Source organism: Meleagris gallopavo, chromosome 1 (genome assembly GCF_000146605.3).
Source record: "Meleagris gallopavo isolate NT-WF06-2002-E0010 breed Aviagen turkey brand Nicholas breeding stock chromosome 1, Turkey_5.1, whole genome shotgun sequence".
NCBI classification, from domain to species: Eukaryota; Metazoa; Chordata; class Aves; order Galliformes; family Phasianidae; genus Meleagris; species Meleagris gallopavo.
In genome coordinates this window covers 142,624,742-142,642,009 of record NC_015011.2, presented here as the reverse complement: position 1 = coordinate 142,642,009, position 17,268 = coordinate 142,624,742, and the positions used below count along the sequence as shown (strand labels likewise).

At 38.8% G+C, this 17,268-nt stretch overlaps 1 protein-coding gene across 1 annotated transcript in view; it reads right to left on the bottom strand.

The window, feature by feature from the left end:
* Positions 1 to 1,197: 1,197 nt before the first annotated feature.
* Positions 1,198 to 17,268, bottom strand: part of LOC104909264 (multidrug resistance-associated protein 4-like) — a 51,828-nt gene continuing 35,757 nt past the window's right edge. Inside the window, exons 10-15 of the mRNA XM_031557823.1 lie at positions 15,010 to 15,099; positions 14,487 to 14,678; positions 12,920 to 13,014; positions 12,725 to 12,811; positions 2,526 to 2,622; positions 1,198 to 1,497 (exon numbers count right to left, since the gene is read on the bottom strand). Coding sequence (XP_031413683.1) covers positions 1,198 to 1,497; positions 2,526 to 2,622; positions 12,725 to 12,811; positions 12,920 to 13,014; positions 14,487 to 14,678; positions 15,010 to 15,099 — 861 coding nt within the window. The remainder of the gene's footprint in view (positions 1,498 to 2,525; positions 2,623 to 12,724; positions 12,812 to 12,919; positions 13,015 to 14,486; positions 14,679 to 15,009; positions 15,100 to 17,268) is intronic.

Sequence of the window (17,268 nt, the reverse complement as noted above, 5' to 3'; positions counted from 1 at the left end):
GGAGGGGGAGGGGAGAGGAGTTACTCATATGATAGAAAACCAAGTGTTAGATCAGTGCACATATAACATTTGGTATTGTTATCAGCAGACATAAATGTACAGAAGCAGAGGAATTAACAGATCTGACTCAGAAGTCAAGAGAAATCCTAGTTACTTGCCCATAAGAGAAGCCTATCTTGTTTTTCGGGGAGTCGTTTGTTTTGCTTGTTGTTCTTTTATTTTTTCCCCTCCCAACCCAACAGCTCTAATACTGCTAAGAAGTTTGGCATGTTTATGGATCTTACAGCAGTCACTGCTGACAAATGAATAATATCAGATGTGAAGGTAAGTTCACTGCTTTTTGGCATAAAAACATTCTTCCAAAAAGATATGAAAAGTAAATATTTCCAGCCCTTTTTTTGGGAGGGTGATTGAGTTTAGCAGCTCTAACTGCTTTCTATTATAGAAAAATATATCATATACACCCATAGTATAAAGATTAAAAGATTCAAAGACATATAGAAATTACCTGTTCCATGGATGTAGTGCTAGCATAAGCTTAGCAGGGCTACAGGACTCCTGCACTGTTTTGTGTGAATGCAAACACACCATCATAAGGCTACCTCTGGTACAGAAAACATTACAGCTGCTTTTGCACGGTGTAGACCAAGAGATAACAAGGCATATGGAAGTCAAGCTGGCACCATAAAAGCATTCTTTTTTCGATACCAGAAGAGCTGGGGAGAGCTGTGCAACAGCATCCCAAGGTTTTTCCCTCAGGGCCAGCTCATGATCATGTGGGTATGATAATACCGATAATACCAGCCATACAAATGAAGATTTTGTAGGAAGCCACTGCTATATATTCTGCATGCATTTCCCAAGCTTATCATTTCAAGGAAATCATTAATCTGACCTCAGCACTGCACAAACACATAAAACCCACTCAACACAGTATTATTGGTCCTTTAAAGTACCACTGTCAGAGGACAGGAAATATCAGGGTACAACTCTTTTGGAAACCTGGCAGAGCCAATGACGAATCTGATCAAACTGCTGAAAAGAGCTGCACAGAGCTGTTGGATGCCTGCCCTCTGCAGCTCAGGTTGTAGGACTACCAGTTCTGGGCAGCCATGAGTGAGCTCTCACCTGCTAATGGAATCCAACACTCACTGAAATTCAAAGGCAGTCAGGAAAGAACCCTCCTCATAGTCTGAGTTAAAAACAAACAAACAAACAAACAAACAAAAAACCAACACAGCCAAACAAGAATTGTGATGTTTCTGTTCTCTGAGTACTCACAGGTGGCTGCTCCACTGCTCCATCTTTCACTGAGTGGACAGAAGAATCCTGGGACCAGACAGAGGACTCTGAAAAGGTACGGCTCCGGGAGGACTTCAGGTTGGGGGTGCCTGGAACTGATGGCTGTTCTGCCTCCTCCTCTTTTTTCAGAAGGGAAGCAAAGTCGATGCCAGACCTCAGGAACTCTGAATAGGTCCCTTTTCCCACCATTTTACCCTACAATTAATACAAGATTTGATTATCTTCATTGTACCTTTTCTGTAACAATGTTTTCACCTATCCCTGCTGCTTCTAGAGTTCTACTGTTGCTAAGCATACAACCCACTGCAGTAAATGAAGTGAAGCCTCTCTCAATTCACCATTCCAAAGTGCAATAACAAGCTCTTCACTCTCTAAGCAATCCCATTCCAACAGTTTACAAGGCCAAGTAACACAGATGGGGGACAGCAAAAGTCCCAGTTACAGCCAGGTAGCCTTACCTCTCTGGAGAAGCTGCGGAGGACAGCCATGCAGCTTTAGCACATGCTTATTGAACTACATTCATGACCACCAGTCATGTCTACTCCAAACTGTTTTCCTAGTGTGTGTTGTTTCTTACATCTGTCACAAACTCATTCCTAGAACACTAACGCAACGTTTAAAGCGATCTGAACAAGGAAAAAGGCAGGTAATATACTTTCTTGCAACTCTGTGATGCAACAAATGCAATTTGAAGTACTTCATCACTCAACTTTAAAAAACATCTGAAGTTGTTGCATTTCCTCTCTACACATGAACAAATGGTACAAGAAAGTCTGAAAGGAACAAGTTTCTCTGAAGGACTGCTTGTTCTCAAAGGTATCTGTGCCTGTTTCTCAGTCTGAATTTAAAAAGGTGATTGGCTGCAAAACCAACACAGCCCTTAATCCGTACAACAGTGTAAAAAACAAGAATAGAAGCAAAGCATTAACTCTGTCTCAAAAGAAATAATTCTTTCACAATATATTACATACATATGTAAATTCATATGTAAAATTCATATGTAAAATTATATGTAGGTATAATAAAATTCAGAAGCAAAATGTAACAGGAAAGTTGTTCTACAAAACTGCTATTAGTAACTATTTATCTTAAGAAACACATGCAGTCAGTAAACAGAAAATGCATCTACAAATAAAAAATGAGATGCGAACTTTTTTTTCCCTTTCTTAGATTATAAAAGACAATTAGAAAGCTATAAATATATAGACATTATTATCACTTACATCTTTTAGTATTAGAATCTGAGTTGCAGCACGGAGATATTGCAACTGGTGAGTCACCAAAACACAGATCTTCTGATGTAAAGCCTGACAAATACACCTGCAAACAGATAGCAAAAAAGTTTTAAAAATAAGGTATCCTAAAACATAACGACTGTTTCTGGGAAACTTCTACTCAATTTAACAGTGTTTAAAATAAAATGATACTCATGCCTATTGGACTTTTCAAAATTATGCTCAACAAGCATGCTGGTTTGGTTTTGTTTTGTTTTTAAACTTTTTACATATTCAAGGAAGAGAAGTAATTTTGTATTTCTGATTTAGAGTGACAGAGAAGGATGTAGTTCATTAAAGTTGCAATGAATGTCCTCCTAACAATGTTCATATATAGACTGAATTCTGAAGAGGTTATTTAATGAAAATGAAACTAATGGAAAGGAAGCAAGGCAACATATTGTGGACAGCGATAGAAAAACACAGCAAACAGAAGTAACTTCTCTGAAATAAACTTTCATAACAGTTTTTACAAGTAAGTCACTGAGAGGGTTGGAAAAGCAAACATTACTACACAATCTGCTGTGGTCTATACAGGCAAGCAGTACTAGTGAACGTAGACTGGTCTTCCCGTAGATGAAAGCACGCTGGAAGATACACTCCAGGAGCACACATCACATTCATCTGCCAGCAGGAATGCAGCCCACAGAGGCAGAAGATAGCTTGCTAGAAGAACCTTCCTAACGTGCATGTGGACCTGGGCACCACACGTTTTACTCCACAGATCCACTGCTACTGAGGTCTTTTTTTTTTTTTCCCCCTAATAAAACACTGGAGGATGGCACTGACAACAAAAGAAAAACAAAAGCACTACACAACAATTACACCTTTTCACTCTTACAAAAAAAACCAAACAATAAAAATAAAAAAACAACAAAAACACAACCAAAACCACAGCAAACTAATTGTAAAATTCAATGGAGAAATGCAAATAAGCAGTATAGGGAGAAAAACAGAAAAAGAACATGAGCTAAACAATAATGATATCATATGGTTTATTCTGTCCCACAAATTCCTGTTGTGCGTCTGCTACACCTTTTAACATCTATTTTGTCAGTCTGACAGACCATAGGGAGAAGAATACAACATGTTTAATACTACTAGTCAGAATAAATAATTACACACAGAAAGTATATTATGCAGCTCCAAATAAACTGCAGTAAAATTAAGTTAAAAGCACCACTTGCTGAACGAGTTATCTGCTTTCTAAGCAGCATTCAACAAGTAACTATAAACCAGTGATGTCATTCTTGATTGATGAAGATAACAATTAACCAAGACAGGCTACCTGCAGCTGGGTAACTATTTGAGCAGTTGCAACTATTCATACACCAAACTCTTTGTGGGAGTATTATTTTGGGTGTGGTGACTGCCAACCTTTTGAGCAGTCACGGAAACAAGCCATGCGGGACCTGGAGCGTCAGTTTAAGACATGCTACAAAAGTCTTCAACAAACCCTATCCAGAGGACTGGACAGAGATCAGAGACACCACAGGATATTTGCTTGCCTAATAGGAAAGCTGCCAGAAAAGAATATATGAGATGTTCATTGTCAAGAGATCTAGCTTTCAACCTTACATAGGTCCTACAGGCTACATGCTACTTCCAGTATTAAATTTCTCTGTGCCAGATATCTGCCTAACAGTTCACTGTTAGATCCACAAAATCTAATGGCTGAAAACCTTCAAACCTTGATCCTGAGTCACAGTGAGGTGAGCTCACTGTACTTTAAGTTTACATTTAAAAAAAAAAGAAGAAAGGCATGTATTATCTCAGCATCAGAGCAAACCGATTAGTACTGTCAGAGCCATCAACACAGCATCTCACGTGATCTAGATCGTGACCTCTGTGGAAATGCGGATTTCCAGAGATAGATCAGTTCATCCAAATACGGATTTTTTTAAAAAAACAACAACTTTATATTTGACGTCTATCTGGGTAGAAAGAAACTAGCTGAACAGTTTGTTGATAAGAGATGAGTAGAAAAATTGTTGTCACAATTCACTGGCATGAGCACAGGGAGGAAAAAAAAAAATCACAACAAAGCGTATATACCTCGAGCTATTACTGAGTTAAACAACTCACTGCTCAGACAGCTCACTAGAAAATTTTGCCATTTAAAATACAGTATCATCATGATGCACTGAGGTTGCAAAATGAGTAAAACAGTACGTGTATACTTAATGTCTGTTTCAACACATCAGGCTATTTATGTTTTTGGTTTTTTTTGTTTGTTTGTTTGTTGTTGGTTTTTTGTTTTTTTTTTGTTTTGCATATTCTCTCCCCCATTTGACAACATCCTGTTTTGCAAAGTACAGCGAGTTTATAGGCTGAAGATCGCCACGACAAAAGGCAAAGTTCAAAGCGTAGTACAATACAGCCAAATGTAATAAAGGGCCCTGCACACAACTCCAAGCTCATTTAATTTGTATTTGTGAAAACTTAGCATTGCCTTAGAAATGAAGCACAAAAGATCTGAGATAGTCTATAAGCATTTATGTTTTGAATTGGTTCACGAAGGCTCAGTTTCATTCCACCTACTTTTAGAAATATTGCTGTGCACAGCTGAAGAAGAACAAACATAACTGAAGACACCCAATTCTAGGTGAACATCTGAGAATATCTCATTTTCTTACCAATTATGCAGGGAACTCAGTGAAAATACAGGTGGCGCACACCTGGCCAAAGTGTTCAGATGCATCAGCATGTTTAGACTGCTGACTTTTTAAACAGAAGGCCAAATTCTGTCAATCTAAGAAGATTTGTACAGCGTTGCTAGTAGGCAGTGTGTCCTCTCTTGAAACACTGCTGCTTTGTGAGCGTGCCTGCAGTATGGCTTTCACACTTCAAAAAGTCATCATATTATTCAAACCCACAGCAAAGGGAGTGGAACTAAATGATCTTCAAGATTCCTTCCAAGCCAAAAATTCAATGGTGCTATTGGGGAGCAATCGAAGAATGGCTACTAAGATGGTGAAGGGTGTGAAGGACACAAGATGATGCATGAGGAGCCACTGAAGTCCCTGGGTGTGCTCAGCCCAGAGCAGAGGAGCTGGGGGAGGCCTGATGGCGGCTGCAGCTCCTCACAGGGAGCGGAGGGGCAGCGCTGAGCTCTGCTCTGTGTGACAGCGACAGGGCCCGAGGGAACGGCATGAAGCTGTCAGGGGAGGGACAGCTGTGGCTTAGGGACAGGGTCTGCACTAGAGGGCAGTTGGCATGGAAGGGGCTGCCAAGGGCTGTGGGCATGGCCCCGAATGCTGGAGTTCATGGAGCATTTGGAAGCTTTTGGACATAGGGCTTGATTTTGGGTGCGGCTGTGTGAAGCCATGACCCTTGTGGGTCCCTTCCAACATGGGACATACAATTCTATGATACAGACTTCTGCTAAAGAGCATGCTCCAAACTACCTCTATCGTTTCTCCTGCTGCTTAAAAACCCATAACGTTCACCTTTAGCATGCTTCTCCATTACTCCCTTGAGAGGCATGCTCTTTTTAGTTAGACTGCAAGCATCTTCAGTGCATTACAGCAGGATGAATTAGCGAACAAAAAAGCTGTCATATTGTCACATTTATTAAATGCACATATGCACACAGACATACATGTGCACACGCAGTCAGGAGATACAGCGAAGACCCAAATGTTCTTCAGTCCTTCCAGTACAAGGAAAAGGAGGAGGAGGGGACTATGAAAGTTTCATTCTCTATACCATGTAAGAATCAAATAACTTCCTGACAGATTATGGATGGGCTGTTTTGCATGATTGTTTTAAGCTCAACAATAGAAATTTCAATATTCCTCAAAATGTATTCTGGCACCAAACTTCCTTTACCACTATACATTTTTCTCTAAATCCAAGTTCATGGTTTTTTGATGTAGTTTAAATCCACCACTTCCCAATAAGCCATTATTCCTGTGTGCATAAACCCTTTATACAGTCTTCAGCTTCACTTTTGGGCTTCTTCATTCCAGACCAAAAAAAAAAATAAATTCAAGTGAGAAACAGTTTTTTCTTTTTTCCCTTGACTTCTGAACCTCCTTTACAGGTCACACTGAGTCTGAAGCCCCTCTACGTTTTTTGAAAGTTCACAAAATTGAATACATTTTTTCAGGTACAAAACATAACGTCAACAAACCAAAATCTAACAAGAGGGCACAGTTTTCTTGACAAGAGAATGACACTGCCAACTTACACTTATTTGTGATCTTCCACAATCTGTGTAATTTTTCACCGAACTGCTACACCACTGATCCCTGCCCACTGAGTGCTCACAGAGTCACACACTGCACTTAAACCTTCTGTGTGCATAAAAACTAACAACCTTTAATCAAGAATTTCCTTTTCCCTGTCTGTCTCCAAACCTGCCTGAAGCATAGCCCAGGTTTCTAACACCTGAAAACTAAAGCATCAACGACCTTCATTCATTCTGCAAAGCACTGAGGACAGAATCAGGATAGATCTGTTTCAAAATTATTCTCTTCCAACTTGACATAAATAAATAAACAATACTTTAAGTTAACAAATCTAAGTAATAGGATATTATCACCCATTTAAAAACCCATTACAGTTTGCCAGAAAACTTCTGTGCAATTAAAAAAATAGTTTGAGCTTTGATACTGCAGGGCACGTGGCAGAAGACAGGAAAGTGCCTACAACAGCACAATTGCTCCTCTAGGCAGAGGCAGCATGTTGGCACCTTTACGTATATGAATCCTCGTTTGTTCTTCCTTCCATATCAGGTTTTCTTTACTTTGAGAGATGTTGTTCTTTAATCTTTTTAAAGTTTTTATCTCTAAGAACCAGCTTTCTTTCACCTCCGCGAAGTGTTTCTTCTTTAATGATTAGACTTTCTTCCTTAACATTCTTCCTGCCTCTTCTTTTTGCAAGTTCACACACAAGTTTAAGTTTACTCTAATACTTACATCTGTTTCAGTGGAAACAACCATTGAAATTAAATTAAAGCACATGCAGAAGTGCTCACAGGCGTAAAGCCTTTGTTATATTAATTTGCTTACTACACGTGCTTTTCTCTGCTTTAAATTTAAGAAGGTTAAGATGAATTCTCCAGCTGTTTTGGTACGTTATTAAATTTACAGAATTTCAGGAGAGGAAAAAAGTGACATAATTGCCAAAAATACACAAAACCACATCTACTTATATTACATCATTTCTATCTGTATGCTTATCTTGTTAAGATACTTTATTTCAATCTCATGACAAGTCCCAGTCTCCACTGTGACAGTGCATAAGGACAACTGCACTGACACAAAATAAAGATCCATAAAATTCATTGTCCTGACCTAGACAACAGCCAGCAGTGAATGGCTGGTTGAGGTATATAAGCAAATAAAGATATTTCCTTTACTATACAGTTCTAGCTTCTAGACTCCATATACTATGGACCTTCTGAGTCAGAGATCTTTGCATTCAAGTAGCTCCTCAGGAACTTTTCCTCCATGAACTTGTACAGCCCCCCAAGTCCATTTTTATTCTGGTATGCATAATACTCTTCTCCATCTCACCCACAGAACTCTAAGGCATTTAAGTATATTGGGGGTCTGTAAGCATATATTGTACGATTTTAAGACAAACAAAACAAAACAAAAATGTACACACACAGAAAACCCCAACATAATTCTAGACTTATGCTTTTCATTTTATTTAAAAAAAAAACAACATTTCTATGACCTATTCGTACCTTTTAAACATAATACCTACAATAAATGTAATGAAATTCAAGGAATTACTATTTTATCATCCAAACATAAAGGCATAACTAACACACTTCTAAGAGCAACAGCACTACATTAGGGCTGTCATCACTGCAGTCATACCAGAGGAATGACGAGCATGGACCAGGTGTGAATCACAAAGTGGGAATCCTTACAGATATCCTTGAGATATCTCCTATTTCCAGACATTATGCATAAAGGGAAGCAGAGAAAAATTCTTAAGTTTACAGAACAGCGTCCTTGTACATTTGGCAGGGTTACCATTGCTTGGTTCCTCTGACACAGTAATTCTGCTTGTAACCTCTCTACAGCAAGACTTTCTAGCTTCTATTTGCTAGTTTTGCAGAACTCACATACTCCACTTGCTTTCCAATCTACACGACCACAAGAGTTCTCTTCCCTCAAAACTTCAGCATTACAGGGAAATTGCAAGTGTACCTCACTTTGAGGAATGCTAGAGTGGAAGCACTCACAAAGTCCTACAGGCTCCAAAAGTGAAACTGCTTTAAACAGACTAAATAAATAATCAGATCTGTACATGTAGTTTTAAAACAGTTCTTTTATTGTTTTTCCATACTTAATTTTCTTCCTCCCTTCAAGCACTTCTGGGTCTTAGGTAAGAATACACTAAGGAATTCAGGATGTCTTATCCATCCATTTTGCATGATGGAATTTCCCGCTCTCCTTTGCCATCAGCTTACCATTTCTTTACCTTTTTCTGCAATTACAAAATGATTTGCTACAAATCATGCCTGCTCTTCTTCCTCTCTTGCAGAGCAACTCTCAGTTGTATTAGATGGCAAAGAAGAAACGTTATCTTTCAGAACACCTGGCCAAGTTGCCAGGTCACTCTCTGGTCAACTTCAACCTACAGTTATTCAGCGACCCACTGTCCAGCTACATGCCACAAGTCACCTGAGTTCCTACTGGAAGCTGTCATCCCCTGGTACCAACACCTGAATATATGCTCAAGTTTCATTGTTATTACTGTGATAGATGAAAGGACTTCTTTTGCAGATTTTTTCTAATTCTAAAGGCAAAATTCAGAAAGAACAGACAAGTGACCATTATATTCAAAACACCTTGACCATAAATTCGAAACAATCTGCAGAACTCCCTTTGATAGTAGGAACGATACATCTATACCTACTATTGTCAAACATCATTACAATTTTAAGTGTGATTTCCAAATATTCTCAAACTGTCCTGTAATCTACTCCCATATGTACAAAGGAGGAACTGAAAGAAATCAGGCTGATCATCAACTGAGACCGGCACACTAGAAAAGATACAAGGGAAGAACAACACCTAGAGAAGTCTGTTTGTCTCAACACAGTGATAAAATATAAACCTGACCCTTAAAATACCTTAACTCAGCATCGGCAATAGGACACAATTTCTGTTGAAGGGAGATGTGAAACCATACAATTACTAAAATATGTTTACAAAGATGCACAGGCAGACCAGGAAATCTCTCGGGGCCCAAGTATGATTGAATTCCTTTCTTAGAGCACGACAGGCTATTCCAAACTTTGTCACACAAGGAAACGTGTCACACTATCTGCAATGTTTACCCTTCATTTCAAACCTGGCGGAAAATCCAGAGGTCTAAAGTTTCCTGAATTCCCTTAGTGAAAAGATATCATGTGTATAGTATATGTAAATAAAAAAATATACATATATATATGCATATTTATGTATGTATATATGTATATATGTGTATACACACATGCACTATACCAGCACCTCCTTTTATAAAAAGGTTGATGCTGGTCTACTGGCAATTATCAGAGAATTCACCAGAAAAAAAGAAAACAAATAGCACAAAAATAAGGAATATCCAATTTATATCTTATTAGGCCTCAAGGAATCTGATCGGGACAGAGAAATTCACTGAAAAACTGACTTTATCTACTCTGTCATCCACAGAACAACTTGTCTGTACTGTGGAAAAATTTTTAAGAGACACAAGCCCTCATTAATATTAGGGACTATTTTCCACTGGAGCTGTGCTACTCGCATTCTTTCTCATTTGAAAAGAATTTATATATTTTAAGCTGTTTACCATAGCAACTGAACAGAACAGAGAGAAGCAACAAATGTAATGAATCAGCCCTCTACAGCTTCAGGGAATTACTAGGAACATACCTATCTTTAGATGTAAACAAATAGCATAGGCACTTCTAAAAAAAAATTTAAACTTTAATATAAAATTACAAAGGAAAAAAAAAAAAGAGCGAGTGAACTGAACAATATCCATTTCAGATTCTCATTAAACAACCCCCTATTTCTTCCATCTAGCCCATTGTTTTACGCCGTGCGGTTTGGATTCCTGGGGGCAGTTTGTATGAAGTGGTATCTCAGACATTCCTCAGCACGATGTTCTAAGAAATCGTTCTTGCTCAAGCACTCTCTTCTTTAGATTTCTAGCACCGTTCAGGAAGCACTAAGAAACAAGCCCAGACTATTCACAGAAAGCTACTGAACTCTCCCCGCTGACCCAGCACCTTTTACAGCTGGCATGCGGGCCTCAGAATCCAGGTTCTGATCTAAAAAAGTCCTCATTTAACATCTTTAGAAAAGACACATTTCAGTTTTCTTTGCCACTGCTACTCCACACAGACTGTTTTCCCCACGAAACAGTTTTATTGTACTTTATCTACCTAGCTCAAATTAATCCAGAGCTCAAGAGGAAGAGGTAAATGAAAATTCATGCTGCTAGGAAGAACCACAGCCAGTTTTCCAAGTTTCACATTCTCTGAGGTCATCTCCTTATATCTTCACATCTCCATTTATCAGCAAAACTTAATGCTAGCAGAGCACATACAAAAATCCAGATTTCCAGTTCTGCAGCAACATATAGAGACTCTATATCAAAGCTCTCATAAAACACAGAATAAATCAAAGAGGCAACTCAAACTTCCACCTAAGGCACTTCTATACTTCCATTTTCCCCTCAGCGAATAAACCTTCAGACCTAAAAAAAGAGAAAGACTGACAACATAGGCATGTGTGCTTTCCAAACTAAGGCACAGACAGTTTCAGAAGCTGAAACTGTCAAGTGACCTTGTGCAAAAACAGAGAAGCAGTGGCTAAATCTTAGATAGCTGCAACAGGTGTAAGAGGAATTTTACAGAGTACATAAGATACAGAAGTAATGAAGACCATGTATCAGCTGCAGCAGGTGAAAATGAACATGCATACAATAACAAATATAAAGTCTACGCAGCATAAAAGTCTAAATTCATACCTGTTCACAGAAAGAAAATGTAACCATTTCAAGAAATCGATAAAACATTGATGAGGTTTTAAGGAGATCTCCACATTCAAAACCATAAACATAAATGGGATGTACAATTTTCAAATTTGGATGCTAAAAGCTTCCTCGCTTGGGAAAAAAGGATGCATATATTGTTGGTCAATGGAAATTCTGTGATCATTTCTTCAATACAAGTTTCTACAATTGCCTAGGGGTGAGGAGGAGGGAACAAAAGTAAAAGCAAATTTAAGTAGTTTGAGTGTGGAATTCAAGGGAGGTACATATGCTTTGGAAAATGCTTTCACTTAGGCTTCGACTAAAGCCAAGTGAACTCAATCACTGGAAGCTTTTCCTTACACTTCTAATGAATTCTGTTTGACAGGGAGAGAAGTAGGTTATGAAAAAGCAAGGACAAAACACTGGCTGGAAATAAAATGAATTATTCTTATAGTATCAGTGTGCTGTAGATTAGGCAGTCTGAAAGAAGAGAGACAGAGAAGAGAAAGCTCATTGAGAAGGGAACCTGATTTTTAATGAAGACTGTCCTATCTCTTCAGAAATAGAAGGTCTAACCTCTCTTCTTTTTTATGTTAAGCTTATACATTCTCTTCTCCTCTACTTTTGCTATCCACAGTCTGGTCTGCAGGCTATCATTCCCTGTTTCTTCAAAGGGAAATTTCAATTCAACTACTCAAGACTGTAAGAGTTCTGGCCTTTTCTTCAGCTGCTTGGAGTGTCTATCAATCCAATAAAGCTGCTAATAAATTACTCCACAAATAAAGCTGCAATAAAAACTAAGAGAGATTGAAAATCCTAGCCCACACTGTTCTTCACTTGGTACTAATATTCATAAAACCCAGCACTGATCAATACTGATGTAAAATCTGTCATTCTCCTCAAGAAAACAGCACAGATTCCCTTAGGAATGATTCTAATATCTTCAAACCAGAGTATTCCAAAGCTTTTAAAAACAAAGAGAAAAAAGGCAGGAAAGAGTCACAGCTCTTACAAATGTGTAAAAGAGAAGAAAAATAAATGCAGAAAGCGAATGCATTAAATATTGTGAACCATCTACCCAAAAGTGCTTTTTCAAGTTTCTCTATAGGAAATTGAAAGACAACAATTGTATTTTAAATAAAAATATAGCAATAACCTACTTTTCAAACAAATGTCTTCCAACTTCAGAATCTACTGCACTCAGTGGATCATCCAAAAGATAGATATCTGCATCCTGATATACAGCTCTATAAGGTTTAAAGAAAAGCCAGTGTCACAAAGTTTTCCATTCATTTACTTTTAGTTACTAATGTCTGTCAACATATATATATTTTAGAAACAACAAAAATGCTAACCTGGCCAGATTTACACGGGCCTTCTGTCCCCCACTCAGCGTAGCTCCACGATCTCCTATAACTGTTAGGTCACCGTTTGCTAGTAAGTCCAAGTCCTGTGAACATAAATAACAGGCAGAAAGCAATTAAAATAAATCATTTCAACCTCAAAAATAAGCCTATTTCAAGATAACATTCTCCTATTTCCATAGTATTGTTTAATGTATTACTCTACATTAAAAAACAAGGATTATACTGGATTAAATATCTACAATTAATTTCTTAGTTTGTACCTTCAGCAAAAGATTATTAAGAAAGCAGGAAAAATAGGTGAGGTCTTAAAGATTTGTTTTACAACAAGTTTTGCCAAAGGAAAGCACACAACCATTCTTATTGTTATATGGAATACTTGCTGGTGATTCAGACTAGTCTAAAATAAAAATTAAGTATAATAGTAAATTCATTATTTAACAAAATGAACTGTCACAATAAATAAAACCGAACTAGCTTCTATCAATAGATTATTTTCCATTTATCATTATCACTAAGAATTACATTTATTTTCACTACAATTTATTAAAAAAGAAATAACCACACCATTCATTACAAAAAATTGGTTAACTTATAGGACTGTAGACTACTAAGTTAGAATAAAATGCACAGTGCTCCATCTCATAATACTGTATTTCCTCAAATGAATACATAAGTTTTATATTAAGGTATAAAACATATTCAAAGCTTTTATACGATACACACATTTGAAACAAAATAATGAAAACATATCTACTATCAAATACTGTGGTTTTTTTAAACACAGTGTGCCATCTTTTTAAGTCAATGAAACCTTAAGTTTAGACAACAGCCTATGACTGAGTATCAGCAGAAGATAGTAAAACTCAACCGACTATGTGTAAAAGCCTTGCAAAAAAATTTCATCACAGTAACCATCTGCTTTTCACCTGTGTTGCTGCTGACAGGAATATCATAACATGCTGCATAAAACCTTTTTAGCTGCCAAGCAAAATGTCTGTTTTTTGACAAATCTGGCTTAATCCTCTTCTATATCTCATGTCACAAACTCCTTTACACACAGACCTTTCAAAAATATTTTTTCATAAAACTACTTGGGCTCAGCAAGTTATCCAATATATACCACTAAGGTTCTTTTGATAGCTGTTACCAATGCATAATCTACTTTTTTTTTTTTTAAAGTCATAAAGGATATTTATAAAATAAAAGTCATAAATAGTGCTAGTTTGATCATTTGTTTTTTCACATTTTGTTAAATCTACGCACATATCTACTGTAATACTGATGAACACGTTCATAAAATTAAACATCTGGGAACAGCTTTTTTCCAAATTTGTTTGAGCTTCACATAAACTACATCTCCCTCTAGTGAAAGTTTTAGGAATTATATGAATGTGCTTACATGTGGATGTCAAAAATAATGCCTGCGTCTCTATTAAGAATTTATTTCCCATAGTACAGATAAAAATCAATTCTATATATTATATAATGCAGCACGTAACACTAGCCTGCAAGAACATTAATGGTGAAAGTAAAAGACACAAAAAGAAAATCATACCTTTTTGAGAGCACAGACTTTTAAAACTTTTTCGTATTTTTCTCTCTCATACTCCTTGTCAAACAGTATGTTACTTCTTACAGTACCAGAAAACACCCAAGGCTGCTGAGAAACATAGGCAATTCTTCCAGAAACATTTATCAAACCTTTCTCCTTAGGCAGCTCACCAAGCACAGCGCTTAGGAGTGAAGACTGAAAAACATCATAAAACAAAAATTCAGAAGTCTGATTGCATTCAAAACATCACTGAGCTTGAGTAGTGTTTTTTGGCATGGTGGCCTATTTCACTCTGCCACCCAAAGTACTGTCAGTCTAAATGCACAAGTACCCTTTGCATGCAGTCCAGAAGCAAAATGCAAAGTACAGTCCAACTTTGAACACTTTCTTCCCCACCCACAGGACATCTGCCTTTCTTGAATGACAGCACCCTGATGTAATGCATACTGCTACACACAAAAGATCTTTACAATTTCAAGCTTTTAGCCATGTTAACAGACTAAAAAACCTCACAGAATGGACTTACTTTTCCAGCTCCCACAGGACCGATCACAGCCAGTAATTCCCCTTGTCTGACGGTAAATGAAAGCTGTTGGAGTGCTGGGCTTTCTAAACTCTGTGGATATAAGAAAAAGTCACGCCTCATCAGTCATGAAATATATATCATCAAAACAGCTCTTAGAAACAGAGGATAATGCATTTAAATGACTGTAAGTTAGCAAACCATGTGACAACCATATTTTAAGACATGTGGTTTGCCTCTTCAGTAATTCACAAACACCTCTGACAGACACCAATCTCTAATCCAAAATGACTAACACACAAAATTGCATTCAAGGAACGAGGAACCTAAAGGCAATAGCAGCAGCAGCACTTCTTCCCAGCCCACATCTCCAAGCTGTTGCTCAGCACAGAGCTGAGACAGTAGCCTTGAAAACAGGAGGTCTTAGCTGGCCATCTCCATAGCATTCACAGCTCCAGCCCTGCACATTCAGCTTCACTACGCAGACAGGCATATGTTTTAAGAGAGAGGGTCTGAAGCTTTCTCAAAACCTGGGAAGCTATGACTGCTTGCTCTCACCAAGGCCTGACTATCAAAAGTCAAAACAGAAGAGTACTGTTTGCTTTTACATAGCTTCATCTCATGCAACTTGGAAGCCTTTGGCAGACAATGATTTGGGTTATTTGAGTAAAAATATATGACCTGGAATTCTGTGTTCAACAGTACACCTATTTGTTATGTCATACTACTGGTAAGAGCTTATATATTGCACCTTTTTTACCAATGTATAATTGTAAAAATCACGGAATAGACTTATTGGGTTGGAAGGAGGCTGAAAGATCAAGCTGCCCAGGGTCCCATCCAAACCGGGCTTTGAATGCCTCCAAGGATGTGGCATCCACAGCTTTTCTGGGCAGCCTGTTCCACCCTCAATGTGAAGAATTTCTTCCTAGTCTAAATCTACTTTTAGTTTATAGCCATTCCCCCTTGTCCTATCACTATACACCCTGATCACAGAATCACCAAGGTTGGAAAAGAACCTTCAAGATCATCAAGATCATCTCCCCTGGCACAGCTTGAAACCATTCCCTCTAGTTCTATCACTAGTTACACGAGAGAAGAGGCCAACCACCAGCTCACTACAACCTCCCTTCAGGTAGTTACAGAGACATATAAAAAGTAAGAGAGTTATAAGGTCTCCCCTGAGCCTCCTCTTCTCCAGACTGAACAATCCTAGCTCCTTCAGCCACTCCTCATAAGGCCTGTGCTCCAGACCCTCACCTGCTTTGTCACTCTTCTTTGAACCCGCTCCAGGGCCTCAATGTCTTTCTTGCAGTGAGGGGCCCAAAACTGGACACAATACTCGAGGTGGGGCCTCACCAGAGCTGAATAAAGGGGGACAATCACTTCCCTGTTCCTGCTGGCAACGCCGTTCCTGATGCAAGCCAGGATGCCATTGGCCTTCTTGGCCACTCGGGCACACTTCTGGCTCATGTTCAGCTGAGCATCAATCAATACCCCCAGATCCATTTCTTCTATGCTGTCTTCCAGCCACTCCGCCCCAAGCCTGTAGCGTTGCCTGGGGTTGTTGTGGCTGAAGAGTAGGACCCGGCATTTGGCCATGTTGAAACTCATCCCGTTGGCTTCAGCCCAGCTATCCAGCCTGTCCAGATCCTTCTGTAGGGCCTCGCTACCCCCATGCAAATTGACACTTCCAGCTAACTTGTCATCTGCAAACTTACTGAGGGTGCACTCAGTGCCCTCATCCAGGTCACCATAAAGATAGTGAACAGGACAGGCCCCAGCATCAACCCCTGGGGGACACTACTCGTGACCGGTTGCCAACTGGATTTAGCTCCATGCACTACCACTCTCTGGGCCCGGCCTTCCAGACAGTTCCTTATCCAGCCAAGAGCATACCCGTTCAAGCCACGAGTTGCCAGCTTCTGCAGGAGAATACTGTGGGAGACAGTGCCAAAGGCCTTGCTGAAGTCTAAGTAGACTACATCAACAGCCTTTCCCTTGTCTATCAGACAGGTCACTAGATCATAGAAGGAGATCAGGTTGGTCAAGCAGAACCTGCCCTTCACGAACCCATGCTGGCCTGATCCCCCAGTTGTCCTGCACATGCTATGTGATCTCCCTCAAGACAATCTGCTCCATAACCTTTCCTGGCACTGAGGTTAGGCTAACAGGCCTGTAGTTCCCCAGATCCTCCTTACAACCCTTCTTGTAGATGGGAGTCACACTGGCAAGCCTTCAGTCTTCTGGACCAGTCAACAA